At 38.1% G+C, this 20,415-nt stretch overlaps 1 protein-coding gene and 1 pseudogene across 1 annotated transcript in view; one reads left to right on the forward strand and one right to left on the reverse strand.

The window, feature by feature from the left end:
- LOC144255848 (uncharacterized) overlaps window positions 1–20,415 on the forward strand; it is an 88,473-nt gene that overhangs the window by 47,778 nt on the left and 20,280 nt on the right. The window contains exons 3-4 of the mRNA XM_077800860.1: window positions 10,341–10,556; window positions 10,663–10,759. Of these exons, the coding sequence (XP_077656986.1) occupies window positions 10,341–10,556; window positions 10,663–10,759 (313 nt within the window). The remainder of the gene's footprint in view (window positions 1–10,340; window positions 10,557–10,662; window positions 10,760–20,415) is intronic.
- LOC113178249 (bromodomain and WD repeat-containing protein 1 pseudogene) lies at window positions 4,989–5,807 on the reverse strand (annotated as a pseudogene).

The raw sequence follows: 20,415 nt of genomic DNA on the forward strand, positions 1-20,415 counted from the left end.
AGTGGTAAAAATAGCTACCGCGTTCATCATGGAGCCTGCATGACCAATAGGGGCACCCATTATATATCTCAGGCCACCAATGACAATAGTCTTTGGTTTGATCAAAAAGGAAGCAAATGAAAGGCCAGTTCCAGCTACGGGGAACGAAGAAGGTCCTGGAAGGTGACAATTTTAGGGAAATAGAGGTGCAATTGTGGATGACGCAAGTAGTTGCATCCACTATGCGGACGTTCTGCATGCCATGTTCTGAGTATCGTTCCCGAAGAGTGAATCGATACATGGTAGAAGAGGAGGGTAAAGACCAGTCCTGACAGAGCACAGAAAACAAGCAGAGCACAAAAATAAGCAGAGAGAGAAGACTGGGGTGTTGGGAAAGCTCATTGTGCCTTTTTAAGAGGAATTGGGCTGCGGGGAACACCGTGTGAGCCGCAACTTAAAGGAGTGAGATGGGTGTGGAGAGCAGGAGTAAAGGGGAGGTTCAGGAGGTGATTCTTGGAGTTCCTCTGGGGTGGTCCTGTCGTCAGCAGGTGGGGCCTCCTGATGATATGGCTTCATCCTAGAAATGTGAATCCAGGGAGTGAGACGGTTGACTGGTAAGGAGAGTTTGGCGGCGGTGGGGGTACAGAGAATGACAGGATAGGGGCCTTCCCATTTGGGGGTAAGAGGCCCTTTCTCCTCTGGGGTATTATAATAGACTAGACTTCCAGGTGTTAAGGGAGGAGTGTTTGGAGAGGAGACTGGGTCCGGTCCTGAAGAAGCCAGTCCTGATATTTCCAGAGTTCCGAGTGGAGATGAAACGAGAGGCAAAGACAAATCTCATGTGAGAGGTCCTTGTGAAACGACTAACCCAGGGGGTATGAGAGGTCTTCCATACATTATCTCAAAGGGAGACAGTAAAGATGGTTTCTTAGGGAGAGCTCTGATTCAAAGCAAAGCCAAGGGAAGGAGTTTGACCCAGTCTAAGTTTAATTCCATTGTCAATTTGGTAAGGACTTCTTTTAGAGTCTGATTTACCCTTTCCACTTTCCCTGAAGCCTGGGGGCGATATGGACAGTGGAAATGCCACTTGAAGGAGAGGGCTTGAGAGACCTTTTGTGTGATCCTAGAAATAAATTCAGGGCCATTGTCAGATTGCAAGGAAGTGGGCATTCCAAACCTGGGGATGATGTCTGTCAGTAAGATTATAGCTACAGTGGAAGCCTTTTTATTGGAAGTGGGAAATGCCTCAACCCAACCAGAGAAAGTGTCCACAACGACAAGGAGGTATTTAGTGCGCTGTACTGCAGGCATGTTGGTGAAGTCTACCTGTCAGTCAGCAGCAGGAATGTGTCCCTGGGCTTGGTGGGAGGGAAACCGTTTGGGCCTTAAAGGAGTATGAGGGTTGGTCCGCTGACAGATATGACAATTAGAGGCTATATTCTGTAGCATGGCTTTGTCAGAGGGGGTAAGGGAAAAGAAGCTCTGTAAAAAGAGGGTCAAAGACTGAGAATTGGAATGGAATAGAGTATGAAGGAACTCGAAAAGATCCTTGTTCTTACTGGAAGAAGTAGGGGCTTCAGATGAGCTGTCTAAAGTGGCCATTATATGTCCCCCAGGGGGGCCATAATTGGAAGTGGTAGCAGCCATCCGTGCTGCCTAGTCAGCTTTGGCATTGCCCTCAGTGATAAGAGAGTCGTCCTTCTGATGGGACCTACAATGGACAACTCCCAACTGGGTGGGTAAGTGGGAGGCCTCTATCAGATTGGTTATAAGAGCCGAATTAGTGATCGCATTACCTTTGGTGGTAAGTAGGCCTCGCTCCTTCCATATTGCAGCATGGGATAATAGAATATGGAAGACATATTTTGAGTCAGTATAAAGGATGAGGGATTTGCCTTTTGCTAGAAGGCAGGCACAAGTGGCTGCTATAAGTTCAGCCTGCTGGTTGGTAGTTCCTGAAGGCAGAGCTTTGGCCTCTATAATCTCAGTGGCTGAAACTACAGAGTATCCAGAGTAATGAGTGCCGTTCTGCCTAAAGGAACTGCCGTCAGTGAACCAGATAAGGTCAGGCTTGGTGAGTGGTCCCTCAGAAATGGAAGAATGACAGGGGGTATAATCATCTAAGGTTTCCAAGCAATTATGAGTTGGTGTGTTAGATGTGGGGGTCGTTGGGAGCAGTGAGGCAGGGTTCAGTGCAGAGCAGGGGAGGAACGTAATATTAGGGTTTTCCAGAAAGGAAGTGAGGAGTGACAGAACTCTGGATGGAGGAAGGGTTTGAAGGCCCTTATAAGCTAAAAGATCCTTCAAGTGATATGGGGAGTGGATAGTTAAAGGGGCCCCAAAAGTCAGCTTAGAGGCTTCTTTGTATAAAATTTGTCTAGCAGCCAGAGTTCTTAAGCAAGGGGCCCACCCATGAATGGTAGGGTCTAGTCGCTTGGACAAATATGCCACAGGTGCAAATGTAGGCCCATAGTTTTGACCTAAGACCCCAAGTGCTTGTCCCCCTTTTTCATGGACATATAGATGAATGGTCTTGAAGGATCAGGAAGGTGAAGGGCGGGTGCCTTTAAGAGGAGTTGCTGAAGCCTTCGGAAGTGGTAGCAGGGGGGAGGAGGCAAGAGATTCACCAGGGGGTCCCTTTGCTAGGTCATACAGGGGTTTAGCTAGAAGAGATCCAGGCCCTAAAATAACCTGCTAGTCCTAGGAATGATAGTATTTCGGCTTTCATATGAGGCACCAGAAGATTAGAGAGGAGTTTCCTCCTATCCAGTGTTATTTCCTTTTTCCCGGGTGTAAGGCGAAAACCAAGGTAGGTGACAGAAGACTGGGAAACCTGGGCCTTGTGGGAAGACACCCTATATTCCTTGTCCGCTAGGAAATTAAGAAGCTGGGCGGTGTGGGATTAAGAGTGTTCCCAAGAGGGACTACATAGAGGAAGGTCATTGACATATTGAAGGAGAGTAGAGTCAGGACAGGTGGAGTGAAAGGATGTGAGGTCCTGGGCAAGAACTTGGCCAAAGAGATGGGGGCTATCCCTGAATCCCTGCGGGAGGACAGTCCAGGTAAGCTGACGAGAATTGCGGGTTTGAGGGTCAGTCCACGTGAAAGCAAAGATATTCTGAGATTCTGAGGACAAGGGAATAGAAAAGAAGGCATCTTTCAAATCTAGGACTGAGAAGTGGGTAGTAATGGCAGGGATTTGAGAAAGGAGAGTGTAAGGGTTGGGCACTAGCAGGTGGATGGGGACCACAGAGGAGTTGACAAGGCAAAGGTCTTAAACCAGTCTGTAGGACCTGTTAGGTTTCTTAACTGCCAGAATGGGGGTGTTGAAAGGAGAGTGTGTAGGCCTAAGATACCCCTTTCATAATAAATCCTGAATGATGGGTTCTAATCTGAGGAGGGCTGTGGTTGTAAGTGGATATTGTGGTTGACTAATATATCTTGAAAGGTCCCGTAAGACAATATGAATAGGACTGCATTTAGCCATAGAGGGTGTAGTTGTGTCCCAAACCTCAGGGTTAACTGGTTCAGATAGTTGTGGAAGAGTGCGTGAGGGAGGTGTATCTGCCCCTAGGAACATCATGAGGAAATGAGAGGTAGGAGAGTTGTGGGGTGAAATGTGAATGGGACTTTCAATAGTGAGAGTATGTCCCTTCCCAGAAGGGGAGTGGGGCAATGGCTCATAACGAGAAAGGAGTGTGTGAAGGACAAAAGGGATCCCTGCATATAACATAATAAGGAGGGGGGGTTTCGAGGGAAAATCTGTTTACCTCCTACCCTGACAATAGGAGTTTTTGAGGGTGTGGTAGGACCCCAATACTCCCTCAAGACCGAAAAAGCGGCACCAGTATCTAAGAGGAAGGTAATGAAGCGTCCATCCACCAGGAAGGTGACCCTAGGCTCTTGCTTCTTGATGGTAATAGTTGGGAGGGAATGCCCAGGGCTCCTCAATCCTCCTCTGCCAAGCCCAGGAGTGGCTGGGGTTGTGGGGCGGCTGACCAACCTCCCCTCTGGGTTGTTGGGCAATCTGCCCCCCAGTGCCCCTTTTGATGGCATTTTGGGCAGGGGGTGGAGGGTGTCCTAGGCGAAGGACAATCCCTGGCCCAATGTCCCTCGTTACCACATTTGAAAGAAGCTCCAGGGGGTGTCTTGTTAGGACGGCGTGGTGATGATCTTCTCTGAATGACCTGGGCCAACATTTGGAATTTGGCATTTTCAGCCCTCTGCCTATGGTGTTCACTTTCATCCTCTCTACCATGGAAAACCTTGAAAGCGACCGCGAGGATGTCTGTCTGAGTAGTAGCAGGGCCCTGTTCAAGCTTCTTAAGCTTGGCCTTAATGTCAGGGTAGCTTTGGGCCAGAAAATATGTCATTAAGACACTGCAGAAAAGAGGAAGGTAGGAAGAAGAGGTCCTTAGGCGCCATGTTGGGGTTTTTCTCTGGGGTACAGCTGCTGTTTATACTTTTCCCAACAATTTGTATCAAGCTAACAGAAAAATATCAATTTCAAACATTTTATTAGCACATAATTTGCCAAAAAAATATAGTGTAAAAAAAGAACCATGCAATTTTACATTTTTGGTGCTTGTTTTCAAACCGCTACCAACCTTAGAAAATCACTTTCCCTTATAACAAAGGACTCTTGGAATCTAAATAGCAAAGGAATATTTCTAGCATTTCAAGAGTTTATTAGACACATAAAATTGCATTCAATAAGTTATGAGTGAGCTACAAAATGAAAAATTAAGAATTCATATTCATAAAAACCTCAAACACATCTCATAATAAATTCAAGCTTTTTAGCTTAACATCTGTATCTTGAGCAATTTTTTAAATGCAGAAAAACTCATTAAAAACTTATGTAATAGGATTCAATGTTCTATGCTAAATGCAGAGAATTTTATAGTTCACAGCATGATTTATAGTTACATATCACCTTTCTTCCACAATACTTATTACATCACAATTATAGTAATTATTAAGCTATTAATACAAGGGAGAACATTTCTTCAAATTAAGGTAGCTTTTGCTGTATGTAGCAAAGACTGCCTTCCTGCACCAAGAAGTGACTCTTGGTGGAATTTCTTCATCCAACATAGGGCCGATATGCTGGCAGATTTGCAACAGCTGATCACGAGCCACATGCTTATTGGACAAGACCAATTCCTCATAGCTCATGTTGTGCTCATTGCCCTCCCAGTCCAACTTCTTGGGCAACAGCTGGTACTGCTCCAGCTCCTGCACCAGCATCTGGGTGGCTCTGCAGCACCAGCCGACTGATAGGTACAGAGCGATGAGGAAGTACAATTTCTACTCCATGAGCGGCACCTGAAGTAGGGTGGGCGCAGGGCGGGGCGAGCAGGCAATCAACGCCTGTAGGCCCCGCTGAGGCCTCACTGCGCAGGCATCCCCTCTCCTCAGTTGCGCCTCCAGCGCCTGTTGCCTCCTTGGGGAGGCTCTTTTCTATAGTTCATATCATACATCAGTGTGTATCAAAATGACTTGTTGGGGTTGGGAGGGGAGGGTTCATGGGGTTAGAAATGATGGTGGAATATGATGTATATTATTATATGAAGTACATGTATAAAGAAGTGAATTCGTGTAAATACACTTTGTATAAAACCAGAGAAATGAAAAATTATGCTCTATATTTGTAATACAAATTGTAATGCATTAGGCTGTCATATATAATTAAAAATAATTCAAAAATAAAAATAAATGATGGCATTATGTGCCGCAGTCTGGCTGGGCACGAATAACCGAGCCCTCACAAAGCCTTGTTGGTTCAAACAGCAACTACTTTATTTCAAATCTCACCGGCACTGCATGTGCGCTTTTCTGCCAAGGCCACCCATGTGGCCCTTCCAGAAAACCCCCACACTGGAAATCCCTCCTCCGGATATCCCTCCTCCCGCACTTCCCCAACCAATGGGAACTCTCCAGGAATCCCAGGGAGAACTTCAAAGTAGCAGGCCAAGGCCGACAGCAGAGGTCTAATATACAACTGAATACACAGCTTAACATAACCATTATCATCTCAATGGCTTGCTGGTGTCACCTCTCAACCACTCCATTCTGGCAAAAATGCCATGCTTTATTCCAATTTGGCTATGGTTCTCAGCAATTAGGTTCTAACTGGAAATAAATACTAATCCTTTTAAAAATTGGAAAAAAAAAACGTCTGTTGGTCAGTGATGAACTTTATAAAGTATAAAATGTATCCTGAACATTTGGTAATACATAAACCTAGATGTAGGTATTTATAGTGTTGTCAGCAGAATTTAAAAAAAATAAATTACTGCAGAGTTTATTTCATGCATTGTATACTCATAAGCATATGAGATGCATTTTCTACATATGCATGTATACTACCATTAATAAATGATTAATTACTACATCTCACATTAACCACATTTATTTCAAATTAATTTGTCTTTTGAAAGCACAAATATATGACACACTTTGATATATATATATACACTTGGTGTGTCTTCAAATTTGTCACTTTTATATATTACGTTATTTTCTTTACTCTCCTTTTATAGAATTTCTTTTTCCAAATTATTGAGATTAGTGAATTTTAGACACTTCAGTTTAACAGTGCAGTGTGTAGATTTTCTTTTTAACCTCATCTAAAATACATCCCACTTTTTAGATGCTTATTGTTATGTAAATGACTTCTAAAAACCTGCATATATAACAACCTAACCTGACCTTACTCTGGACTATTGATATCTGAGTGGAGGGGATTTAAAAGTGATCCATGGAAAAGACAGGATCTGGACAGGTCAGGATGTGAGATTGGTGGATGCTGAGTGTGTAGTAGTGAGTATTCACGAAAAAGTATTGGTGGAGTAGATAGGGGTAGAGAAAAAAAGTGCTGTGAAGGAAAGAGAGAAAGAATGACCAGCTCAAGGGTTCAGATTTTAAAAGTCTAATGGTGGATCAATGGTAGCATGAGGGTGTTATGTCAACATGATTCCTGGGACCCCAATAGACACCCAGGAGCCAAATCCAATGCAATCACACAAGAGTATTTATTGCAAGCTCAAGCCTGGACTCACAACTGTTCCTGATGCAGCAGTCCCAGGGAGTGAGTCCCCCTCCTTTGTTCAGTGAGATTTTATAGGTTTTGGGGAGGGTACTCTATGCCTCACAACAGCACACAGCAAATCATTCCATACCGCAGGAAAAGCAAAAAACAACTCTTAACATTGATTAGCACATTCAATGGCAGGAATAAGTTGGGTATGGGTGATTGGTTAGTACAATAGTGGGATTCATTTGAACTGATTGGTTTACACCACGAGGGGTGTACATGCTAAACTACATGGTTTTCCAATGTGTTATTGACCACCATAAACTACTTGAGTCATCTGGCATTTCAGGTATTTTCTCTGTCTCATGCTGATTGGAGGTTGCTAGAGGGGTTGCTATGGGTCCTCACCTAGCCTAACTGAGTCAGGGACATCTGGCACCTCAGACATCTCATGTTATTTACAGACAAGCAACTCAGCAGGCTGGGTATGTGCTTAGGAGTGCTTTCTGGGTTTTTCCAAGGACAAGGGTCATGCCCCCTTCCTTAGGTCAGGCCTTAAGGTAGAAGTTGCTGTTATTTATTTATTTTTAAAAATGGAGTTACATTAGTTTCTCAAGGGTAAGGGTAGTTTCTTTGGAAACATAAATAAGGTAGAAGCAAAAGAGGAAGGTAACTCTGGCACAGTCCTCAAAAGAAAGAGTCAGATGAATGGGTTATGTGTTTATTTCTTCCCATCTTGGAGTGGAATTGACAATTCTCAGAGTACATTTCAGTAGGTAGTATAAAACCATTTCCAGGTAGCTTTGCAAATTTGTGTAGCCACAATCAACATTTGACAATTCCAGTCACATAAAAATCTTTGTACTTTTTCATTTGTTTTATTTTTTTTACTTATTTATTCATTACATTTTTAATTCACTTTTGCTTTACTGTTATTGTGTATACACCTGGTGAGTATACCATGGTATGTGTGTGTGTGTTTGTGTATATATATATATATATATATATATATATATATATATATACACAAACACACACATATTATATGATAACTTGTGTATATATATATATATATACACACACAAACACACACACATATTATATGATAACTTCGATAACATTATATTAAAGTCAGCAGGCCTCAGAAACTTAGTCTCTAAGAAAATCAGCAACACCCTTTTTATTTATAGAATATTTTATTAAACGCTGAGCATGTTTCTAAGCAAAAAAAAAAGCATATCTGGTTTCAATTTGTAATATGAGAGAGAGAGAGAGAGAGAGAGAGAGAGAGAGAGAGAGAGAGATCTTGCAAAAATAAAAAAAGTAATCAGTGACACTCTTAGTGACAAGGATGTAAATAATTTAAAAGCAATAGTGAGCTAGTTGGAAAACTCATCTACATTATTAACTGCTGCTTTGGGAAGTTAGTCTGCTCTCCAATATATAAAAGTGAGAGAGGAATTCTTTATTAAGGTGTGTATAAGAAAAAAGAGGAGTTTTGACACAGCTTTTAGTTGACCCAACTTTAGTGGGTGATTAGGATTCTGCCAAGATGATAGATCCTTGAGTTATTTGGAATAATGTGATTTTTTATAGTCTTCATGAACAAAGATTAAGGTCTAATATAAATCAGGCTTGGCAAAGGAAAAACATTTAAATGAAAAGTAAATGTATGAATAAACACATAAAACACTATTTAAGAGAAAGTTAACATTCAGAATATGTATTTAATTATATAATCACCAGTAATGTAAAAACAATGACAACTAAAGAAAAAGTGAATTAATAAAGAAGCAAATAAATAATGGAATGAATGGATTAATTAATGAATAACGAACAAGTGCAAAGATGTAATGTGACTGGAATTGTCAAAGTCAGCTTGTAGCCATGACAAAGTGTAAAGGTACATGGAAATGATGTTTTACTACTTACTGTGACATACCCTATGAACTATAAATTCCACTCCTAGGTGGGAAGAGTTGAACACAGGACCCATTCACCTGGCTCTCTCACTTGGGAACTACAAAAACAATTACCTTTTTCTTTCCCCCCAAATTTTATTATTGCTTCCACAAACACTATCCTCTATATTCATGCTATCTTTGTAGACTTATAGCATATGAACCTGTCTACTGCTCAAGTTTCTCTTTTTTTCATTTCTCTTTTTCTCCCTACCCCATATAGTCCACCAATATTTATTTTGTATAGCAAAATCTACATACTCAGCAATCACCAGTCTTACATCTTACTATATCCTTTTCCTGCCTTGTGCATGACCACTTTGAGATCCCCTTCATCAAGACATAAATAGTCCAAAGTGATCAAAATTGGGGTAAAATATGCAGAATATTAGACATCAGTTACACAACAAGAAAGCTATAAAAAGTGGGCTTCATTTAAATGTGAAAATAAAAAGAAAATCTATAGATTTCATTAGTTAAAATAAAGGATCCAAAATTTATGAGTCTCAATAAGATGAATTTTACCTGTGAGTCACTTTTTTGGGGAAAAGGATATGAGGACATTGCTAATGAGTTTAAAGCTCAAACTGTTTTTTTTTTTATGAGACAAAGGACAGGAAAGTTAAAAAACATTAAAATAATTGTGATTTCATTTTCATAAATAAAAATATATACATATTTATTCACAAATTGCTTTAACCTTATAAACAGTTATAAGTGTCCATGCATTTCTCTCTGGGCTAGGTCCTATTATTGGAAGAAAACTTTGCCTTAAAATAACCCTATACAGAGGCATTTAATGCAATTTACAGGCCACCAAATAATAATAATAATAATAATAAGAAGAAGAAGAAGAAGAAGAAGAAGAAGAAGAAGTAAGGTGGGGAGGATTTCAGGGTTGTGAAGCATACCTGTAATATAAGGTATTGAAAAGCCATCACAGGAGAATTTTATACACTATCTGAAGACATATATGTATAAATTATATATAAAAAGTGTTTATGAGTTCTGTAGCGAGGGTGCACAAGTCCAATACAGTCTTTATTTTTCCTTGAATATTTTTTCTTGTAGATGGACTCAATACCATTAGTAGTTTGTTCGTTGGTTGGCTTTTTAATGTGTTGCTGGGTGTTTAACCCAGTACCTCATGCATGCTTGGGAAGCACTCTACCACTGATCCATAACCCTAGTCCCCAAAGTCTGTTACTAATTTATTTATTTATTTTTGGTGGGAGTGTATGTGTGCAGTGCAGAGGATTGAATCCATGGCCTTATATAAGCAAAACAAGCACTCTACTGACTAAGCTATATTGTCAGCCCTGATCTGTAATCTTTTTTTAAATATTTTATTCACATTTTAGTTTTCAGCAGAGACAACATCTTTGTTTGTATGTGGTGCTGAGGATCAAACCCGGGCCGCACCCATGCCAGGGGAGCTTGAGCCACATCCCCAGCCCTGCTGATCTGCAATCTTTTAACAATGACAATGGAGCAGCCTGTCATTCAGACTTTGATTCTGCACCCACTTGGCTCAAGTTGGAGGCAGTGCCTGAAGCCTTGACCAATCACTCTCTTAGGTGAGAACTGTCCAATCCTCATGCAGCTGGTGATGAGGGGGCGGGCTTCCACAATCTTACGTTCCCTTGGTGCCTGGAGCCCACCATTTTTTCAATCTTTTTGTAGGCTTCTGTCCTGGATCCGGAGCCCAGGTCTCTGTGCTATGCTGAAACTGAAAACAAGCCACAGGGAGAACGCTGAGAACCCTGAAAGCCAGGAAATGGTAAGTGTGCCTTGTTATCATGAGACTGGGTAGGAAGGTGGCTTAAAGCTGACAGGAGTGGCAATGGTGGAAACTGGCAGTCATGGCTAGGGACTCCTCATGGTCCTCTTCAGAGTCTTGTGGCCAGAGGGTCTCTGCAGGGCAGCTTAGCCTTCACCTGCCTCTGACTAGTCTAGTGAACCTTAGATTAGCAGTTGAAAACCTGGGCATTTAGTTCCATAATTGTGTGGTGTTTTCAGCTTCTTTCTAAAGCCCTTTTGGGCTTCCATGTGCCAGAGTCCAGCATGTCTCCAGATTGCATAGTGAAGACTGAGATAATTATCAGGAACGAACCCCAAATCCATTTGTACTCATGCATGAGAGAGGCTGCTGAGTTTAGGGCTTGTTACTCATGTGGGTTTGTTTGTTTATTTGTTTATTTATTTTATTTATTTTTTTTGGTACCAGAAATTCAATCCGGAGGCATTTATCTACTGATTCCCATCCCCACCCCTTTTTTATATTTTTATTTAGAGGCAGGGTCCCTGTGAATTTCTTAGGGTCTCATTAATTTGATGATGCTGTCTTTTAACTCATTCTCTTCATGAGTCCTGAGATTTTTAAATGTAGGGGAAGCAGTATCTCAAATCCAGAACAAAAATCTGAAATCCAGAACTTCAGCTAAGCTCTGCATATGTCTCAGAATAAACCCATAGTTTTCTAGCTCTGTGTTCACATATCCAAATCTAGGGTTCTCTGTTCACAGTGAATAAGTAAAAAATAGAATAGATAGTATAATGACCATGTAATCAGGATAATGGGCTCACTTAACAACACCTGGAGGCTAACTGGAAGATATGTTAATGAGCACCATTAAGGTCTATTTCAAATGGGGACACCTTCAACCAAGTCCTTTGTCCCAGGTTGAATTTGAAGAAAAAAGGTGGGTCACTGAAAGGATGAAAGTGAACCCATATGGTAGTCAGGATGCCTTTTCCAAAGCCTATTCTAATTGCATTTTGCTCCCTGTTCTGCCCAAAACCATCAGGAAACTTCTAAGATGGCACACTAAAATGAGGTTTTTTTTTTTTTTTTCTGTTATCATTCCTCATGCCACATGATGGGAGTTCCATTTCTTCTTACTTAAATAGATTTTTTTCTTTAAAATTCATGAGACAAGCACCCAGATGCTTGAGAAATTTTGGTTTAACAAAAAACTCCACTTTCAGCATTATCAATCATTATTTTCTCATGTTTTATTTCAAATGTATGTACCATTTATAATGTTTTTCTTAAGAACTGATTAATTGAAAGATTTTAATTTATCATTCTGAGATTTTCACATGAGAAGAAAGCAGAATGAAATTAGGTGATATTGACAAGAATGAATATCTCCTACATGAGGTTTATGTGTCCCTCTAAAGGATTTTTAAAAACTGTAATGGGTCCTCAATTGAGGGTTTATTTATTTATTTATTGTTAGTCCATTTTATTAAAATAACCCACAGAAGGGGCTGGGGTTGTGGCTCAGCTGTAGAGCGCTCAACGAGCACATGCAAGGCCATGGGTTTGATCCTTAGCACCACATAAAAATAAATAAATAAATATGAATGAATGAATGAATGAATAAATAAATAAATAAATAAATAACCCACAGAAACATTCCAAACATTTCAGGAAATTTTCTTCTGGTGTGGCAAAAAAAATAAATAAATAAATAAATAAAAGTGAGACTAACTTGAATTTAAATTACATGCAAGTTCAATCTCAGATCTCTCTCTCTCTCTCTGTACTGGGGATTGACCCCAGGGCCTCGTGCTTAGAAGTGAAGCACTCTACAACTGAGCTATTTACTCAGCCCCATTTTGAGGGGAGGAAGACCAGGGATTGATGTCAGGGTCACTCTACCACTGAGCCACATCCCTTCCCCTATTTTGTATTTTACTTAGAGACAGGGTTTCACTGAGTTGCTTAGGGCCTCACCATTGCTGAGACTGGTTTTGAATCATGATCCTTCTGTCTCAGTCTTGTGAACAGCTGGTATTACAGGCATGCACCACCATGCCTGGCCGACTTCAATCTCAAGGGCTTTACATAGCAAATTAGATCAGAGTCCATGTTAATAACTTGGTACATTATTTAAAAAATATTTTTTTTTAGTTATTGATAGACCTATATTTTTATTTATATATGGAGGTAAAAATCGAACCCAGTGCCTCACATGTGCCAGACAAGTGAGCTACCACTGAGCTCCAGCCGCAGCCCCATGCTACATTTTTTATGCGGATATTGGAGATTGAACTCAGGAACACTGGACTACTAAGACACATCCCCAGGGTTATTTTACTTTATTTTTTTACTTTATTTAGAGATAGGGTCTCACTGAGTTTTTTAGCACATCACTTTTGCTGAGGCTGGCTTTGAACTTTTGGTCCTTCTTCCTCAGCCTCTTCAGCAACTGGGATTACAGGCCTGCACCAACACACCCAGCCTGTGGTATATTTTTAATACCTGTTTTACATAGATTTTAACCAGTAGCCTTAACTTTTTTTCTAATATATGTTTGGATTGAATCCATAACCCAGAAACCAATGAAACAGGGAATCTATTTTTTTATCTCCAATACTGGTTTCGGTTATGACAGTGTCTGAGTTAAGATTCCCCATTAAAGAATTTACTATGTGTTGTGTTCTCATTCTGACCTCCTATATAACCTAGTTCTGAGTTTTAGAATATCTGAAACAAGGTTCCAGAGATTCCAAATTTTTTGGAGTATTTGGAAAATACCAGTATCTGAGTCTTGCCTTCTAGGGACCAATTTGAATTTTAAGTGTGTAGCTTCTGAAGGAATAGACTAATTGGATGCTTTGCAGCTGGAAGGCATTTTCTGATATACTTTCTATCTAAAAGGTACTTCATTTGTTTCCTTTTATTAGATACTGTGAATAAAGGTACAATAAAAATAGACATGTGGCAATATATTTAGGCAAAGGATTCCAATTCCTTTACATATATATCCAGAGTTATTATTAGTGGATTGTATGACATTTTTTTTTTACTAAGAATTATTATTTATATCTTTTTATTTATTTAAATACTGGAAATTAACCCCAGGGCACATTACCAGTGTGCTACAAAGTCTCCAACACATTTATTTATTTATTTATTTATTTATTTATTTATTTTTGAGAAAGGATTTTACTGAGTTTCTTAGGACCTTGCCAAGTTCTTGAGGCTGGATTTAACTTGAGAATAAACCCCTAGTTTTCTACCTCTTATCCTCCTAAGCCACTGGGAATACAGGCAGGTACAACCTTGCACTGCTACCCCAAATTATTATTGGTGGATTATGTGGCATTTTTATTTTGTGCTTTTAAAGAACCTTAACACTTTTATAAAAATATATTTATTAAATTTATATTGTCACCAATATTTTTACATATTTGTGTACCCAAGAATCCCTATTAATTATGAAATATTTGCTTGGTTTTGTTTGGTTGGGTGCTAAGTATTGAACCCAGAGGTGCATACCACTGAGACACATCCACATTGGTCTTTATGTTATATTTTGAGACAGGCTCTCACTAAGTTGATTGTAGCCTTGTTAGGTTAATGAGGCTGTCTTTGAACTAACAATTCTCCTGCATCATTTTTCATAGCTTCTAGAATTTCATTCATATGCCACCATACATGATAATTTTAGATTTTTATAATAGCCATTCCAACAGCACTGAATAGGCTGCAGAAAATCTATTTGATTAATGCATTAAATCCCTGAGGCAAGTTTATGTGAATTAGCCAGTGTAGGAGTGTTGTGTAAAGATTAGCAAGGATTGTGGAATGTGATAGACATTATTATCTAAAGTACATATATGAACAAAGGAATTGATGTGAACATACTTTATATACAAACAGAGGTATGAAAAATTGTTTTATATGTGTAATAAAAATTGTGATGCATTCCGCTGTCATGTATTTAAAAAATAAAACCACAAAAAAAAGATTTCTTTATATGTATTGCTGAGAATCAAAATCAGTGCTTTGCACATGCTAGCAAAGTAGTCTACCACTGAGATACAACTCCAGCCCGTGTACCCAGCTTTTTATACTCTCTTTGTAGTAATCAGAAACAACTTTAAAAATTAAAATTGCATTTATATCACTTTTCCTAGTACAGTAATGTATTCCTAACTAAACTTATTCTTAGTATGTTTTAAAAATGATCTAATGGATGACTGTTATTTTTTTCCAGAGATTATTTTATCACTTCTATAGGGCTTGGTGAAGGGTCTTTTTTTTTCAGAATATGGATGTCTCCTATTATCAAATGGGTCCATGCTAAGTGTGCTGAAAATAATGATTCTAAAAGTTCACACAATCCACACATTTAATATACTATAGGGGAAAGGGAAAGGACAATATTCACAACCAAGAAACCATTTCCCATGGAAGCATAGTATCAGTGTCCAACCTGGAGTGTAATTCAGATCTTTCAGTGATAAGGTTGTTTAAGAACTACAACCATAGGTTTTTGTGATCCTCTAAAGTACACTGAATGGCTTTAAATCATTTACTCTTCTTCAAAATAAAATTTTTGCTACCTACTTAAAAAATAAAGCACTATGAATGAGAAAGGTGAATGAGACTTAAGGTCTGTGGAGGTACTGAGATTGACCTTTAATTATAGTTTATAAATAGTCAAATAAGAAGGGCCTTAGAGTTGTCTCATCTTTTCCAACACATGATATGGAATACTTAGATGAACTGACATGAAATAATGAAAATCCATTTCAGGGAAGTGATATCACAGAAATTTTCAGGGTAGAATCTTTGAAATGTGGGAAAAATATATTCATATACATATGCATTTCTATAGAAAAAAACAAGTGATAAGTACATGAGTATGAGGATAAATTCACTGTGCCTCATGCATTGTAGGTAGAAGGTAATGATATAGTAACTGAGGGAATCCAGAACTCTATAATTGTGGGAGACATTAATAGCAATGTAGAAAAAGAAAATAGGTTTTAGAGGTAAAAAGTTTATTTCTGTTTTCTATAAGAAAAATAAAATTTCTCTTTGGCCTGAAAATATTTTGATGATTTAAACTTGCTTGGAATTTCTACTTATGTTTTGAATTTACCTATGCCTGGCTATCCCTTTCCAGATAACAACCCTCTCTAAAACCTTACTGGTTCCTTATAAATCCTGGCTCCCACTGACCAAATAACAATTTTCTCTAAATCTCAGTGGCAGCTCATAAATTCTAATGTCTGGAGCTGAATTTATTCCCTACCTTGAAATGTTAGCCATGTAGATCCTTAACCTGCTATCTGCCTTTGTATTATGAAATTCAAAATCTTGTTAGCTTTAAGTACCCTAGACACCCACCTCCTTTGTAACTTTTTGTGCTGTAAAAACATTTCCCTGAATATCAGGAGGATGATCTCTAGCATGGGGTCTTGTAAGAGACAGTCCTGTCCAGTTTTTCTGTACACAATACAATCTTGATTTAATTTGATTTAAAATTTGAGTTGGTGGCCTTTTGTTTGTGTTTTGGATCAACATTAACCTTTTTTTTTTTTTAACTTCACTATAAATAAAACCAAAGAACACAACAAAACTCCTGTAAATGAGCCAGGTGCATAATAATAGTCATTCTTTACTGAAAGCACAGTATTCATTATAAAAATGATATAAGCTTAAAAATTTAAAGATAGCTCAAATATGAAGGGAGTTTAGGAGTTAGAATTTTTTTTTCTGAATATAGGTAGTAAAATAGGACAAAAGAGAAAATGTGAAGCATAAATATATTAAGTAATATGCAAAAACAATCACCAAAATATTTATTACAAAAACAATATCTACAGAAATGATTCAAAGAATCAGTCTTTGTGTCAGGAAAAAACATTTGGACAGGAATGGAAGTTTTGGTTTTCTTTTTAAGTAGTTTTACTCACAGTGAATAATCTTTACACTATTTCTGCATTTTACTGGTTGGAATTAATTATAATTCATATATCTGCAAAAAAGGTACTGAATGCAGAAAAATATTATTGTTCATGTTTAAATCACCTACATTATTTGAACTTCCCCTTTCTATAACAAAATCTGCATTAAACCATCTCTTAATAAATATCTCTATCTCTGTATATTAGCAGCAACTGAGTTATAAAATTTGCTATGATAACTTGTCTCTTCATGTACTTAAAAACTAAGAATTTGCTGCTTAGCATTTACGTATAATTTTCTATGGTGTTTTCTACTTATTTATGTCTCTATGCCAAGTTTTATACCAAGCTCTTAGTATGTGCCTTAATTACTCTGTGTAGCAATGTAGGATCCATGTTTTATTTGTGACATTTTGTTCTCAGAACTGAGTGTATAGGGAAATATGTACAAGATGATTATCCAGAAAAAAAATCTATCTAATATTATATTTTATTTTATATTCATTTATATATTTATGTATACATATTTTTATTATTTAGAAACACACTTTGGTCTGAAACTACAGTGATACTAGTGTATTTTAGCTTGAATTGGTTGTGAGAAACAAACTAAAAAGACTTTTCTCTTTGTTGGTTGGTGAATTCTGCAACCTCAGGAACCTAGTGAATAATGGCAGAAATAAATAAGTAACTCTAGTTTTAGGCAGAACCATCAAACTAGATAATGTTTTGATTCTGCTTTCTATCTTGATCATTAGAAACATACCTTTAAATTTACATGGAACACTTTTGGAATTCTGTTCTGTTAGCTCTTCTAAAAAAATCAATGAAAGTGAAAAATAATGCAGGAAAGATAAATGATTAATTTCAAACAATTTATTTCTTAAAATAAATATTTTTTTCCAAATTACCAAAAATTCTGAAAAGTTAGAAAAGTTAAAAGCTTTAGGTATAGCCTAAGGCAATCTCTCTTTTGCTCAGGACAGTAGACTATATCTCCATCTCTCTAGAATTGGACTGTGTGCAAAATATGAAAAAAAAGTGCTAAAATGCCCCACATGGCTTATAAGTTTTAAAATCCTGACAGGAGCTCAAATCTGCCATTTTTCTACTTTACAATATACCAAATCTTAAATTTGTATACTTTTCAAACATTTGCAGAAGTGTAATTCAAAATGACCTAAAAAAATGAAAAAATCATTGAAGGACTGACCCACTGAACATGAGGACTTATAATATTGAAGCCCTTATATTAAATGTTTTTTATCATTGTCAAAATTTTCCATATTTATATTATCAATATTACTCAAAATTTTTATGCACTTAATAACAAATATCTTAGTTCCTATTTTACTCGGTCTTTAAAAAATTAGTATTAATTAATATTAATAATTTAATGCTCTTACTTGTTAAAGAATGAAACATATACTTAAAAGCTATGGCTATAGCAAGTGAAAAATCCAGCCTAATTTCCTTTTAAGATTGGGAGCCATCTTGTCACAAAAGTATTAAAAGTTAATTTCTGCTTCATTATAAATTACTGTGATTTGTAAGCTTGCTTAAAATGCCTGCCCATGCCTTGAACTTACCCATGTCTGATTTTCCCTGATGAGATAACAACTCTCACTGAAACTTTAGTGATGACTCATAAATTCTGGCCTTCTCTGGCCAAATAACAACTCACTCTGAAACTATAGTGATAAATCATAAATTCTGATATTGTGATCTAAACTTAATCCCTAAGTGCTGAACCATTTAGACACTTAACCTACTACCTGCCTTTGTATTATGCTTGTAAAAATCCTGTTATCCGTGTAAGTTCTCAAGACATCCCCCTTTTGCTACTTTTTGTGCTATAAAACTGCAGTCCTAGAGAACTGGAGTACTGTCTTCTTTTTTTTTTTTTTTTTCTTTTTTTTTCTTTTTTTAATGTTTTTTTTTAAAGAGAGAGTGAGAGAGAATTTTTAATATTTATTTTTTAGTTCTCGGCGGACACAACATCTTTGTTGGTATGTGGTGCTGAGGATCGAACACGGGTCGCACGCATGCCAGGCGAGTGCGCTACCGCTTGAGCCACATCCCCAGCCCTACTGTCTGTCTTCTTTTCCCATGGGTTTCAGGAGAGACTGTTATGCTCAAATGCGGGACACCCAAAAGACCACCAGAGACCAAGATCGATGAAAGCAGCAAAGAGTTGTTTATTGTGAGCTAGCTCAGTCCCCACACACACAGCAACTGGTGGCTTAGAGGTCCTGAGCCCAGGGTTTTCAGCAGTTTTATACACTCTTTGGGGAAGGCAGGTACCCCACATACATCATAGCATCTCTTAGCAAATCATCACACACCTTGGGAAAATCATAAACAACTCTAAAACATGATTAGCACATTCACTGGTGGGAAGAATTTGGTAAGGGTGATTGGTTAGTACAAAAGTGGGATTCATTTGAACTGATTGGTGTAGGCCACAAGGGGAGTATGTGCAGAACTATATTGTTTCCCAAAATGTTATCAACCACTATAATAAACTACTGGAAGGGTCATCTAGCATCCCAGGTATTTTCCCTGTCTCATGCTGATTGGTGGCTGCTAGGGGGTTGCTATGGGTCCCCACCTAGCCTAACTGAGTCAGGGACACCAGGCACAGCACATCTCTCCTGTTATTTGTAGATAAACAACTCAGCAGGATGGGTATGCCCATACCCATAGGAGTTTTCTGTGTGTCTTTCCAAGGACAAGAGTCATGCCCCCTTCCTTGGAGAGTCTTTGCTCTGAAGTAGAGGCTGGTTTTTCACCTTGTACCTTATGTTTTTTTATGTATTTTTTTTTTTTTAGCTGTAGCTGGACACAATACCTTTATTTCACTTATTTATATTTATTTGGTACTGAGGATTGAACTCAGGGTGTTGCACATGGGAGGTGAGCACTCTACTGCTGAGCCACAATCCCAGCTCCTTATGTGTTGTTTTTATTGGGCATTTTTACTTTAGGGTGTTTCTTCCCAGTTTAATGTTCAATCTGTCACCTAAAAAGATCAGAGATAAAAAAAAATAAATAAAATTTGATAGTTATTGTCATTATTTTGTATCAATTCCTGAATAATATACAAGCATATATAATCCATAAACTGAAATGACCTTATTTGTAAGTTTAAATGAAAATGTTCTGTTGGTTGGGTTAGTTCCCACTTATGGGGAAAAACAAACAAACAAACAAACAAACAAAAACTTGCCTTAATATAACAGCAGCCTGAGACCCTGGGGTACTCAGACTAAAAAAAAAAACAAAAACAGTATGCAGCAACATGAGATTCTAGCCCTTATTCATTCTTGGATTGTATAATATTCCCTTTCACTCAAAAAAAAAAAAAAAAAGACTCACTTCGCTCAGATTCAATGTTCATGATCTGAAGTTGAGAATACTTCTTATTCGTGTCTCTCTTCCTTAGAAACTGAACCAGAACTATGCTTGACCCTGTAAGGGGAGCACCATAACCAATCAGATATATAGAAAAAATGTTGATTGATTGTATATTCTCTTCTACGAATTCTCTGTTCAGATCCTTTGCCCATTTCTTGATTATTTTGTTGTTGTTGTTGTTGTTATTATTATTTGTTTAGCTTTTTGAGTTCTTTATGTACCCTACATATTAGTGCTCTATCTGATGTGTGAGGGGTAAAAATTCATTCTAGTATTTAGGCTCTCTCTTCACCTCACAGATTGTTTATT

Source organism: Urocitellus parryii, chromosome 7, assembly GCF_045843805.1.
Source record: "Urocitellus parryii isolate mUroPar1 chromosome 7, mUroPar1.hap1, whole genome shotgun sequence".
Lineage (NCBI taxonomy): Eukaryota > Metazoa > Chordata > Mammalia > Rodentia > Sciuridae > Urocitellus > Urocitellus parryii.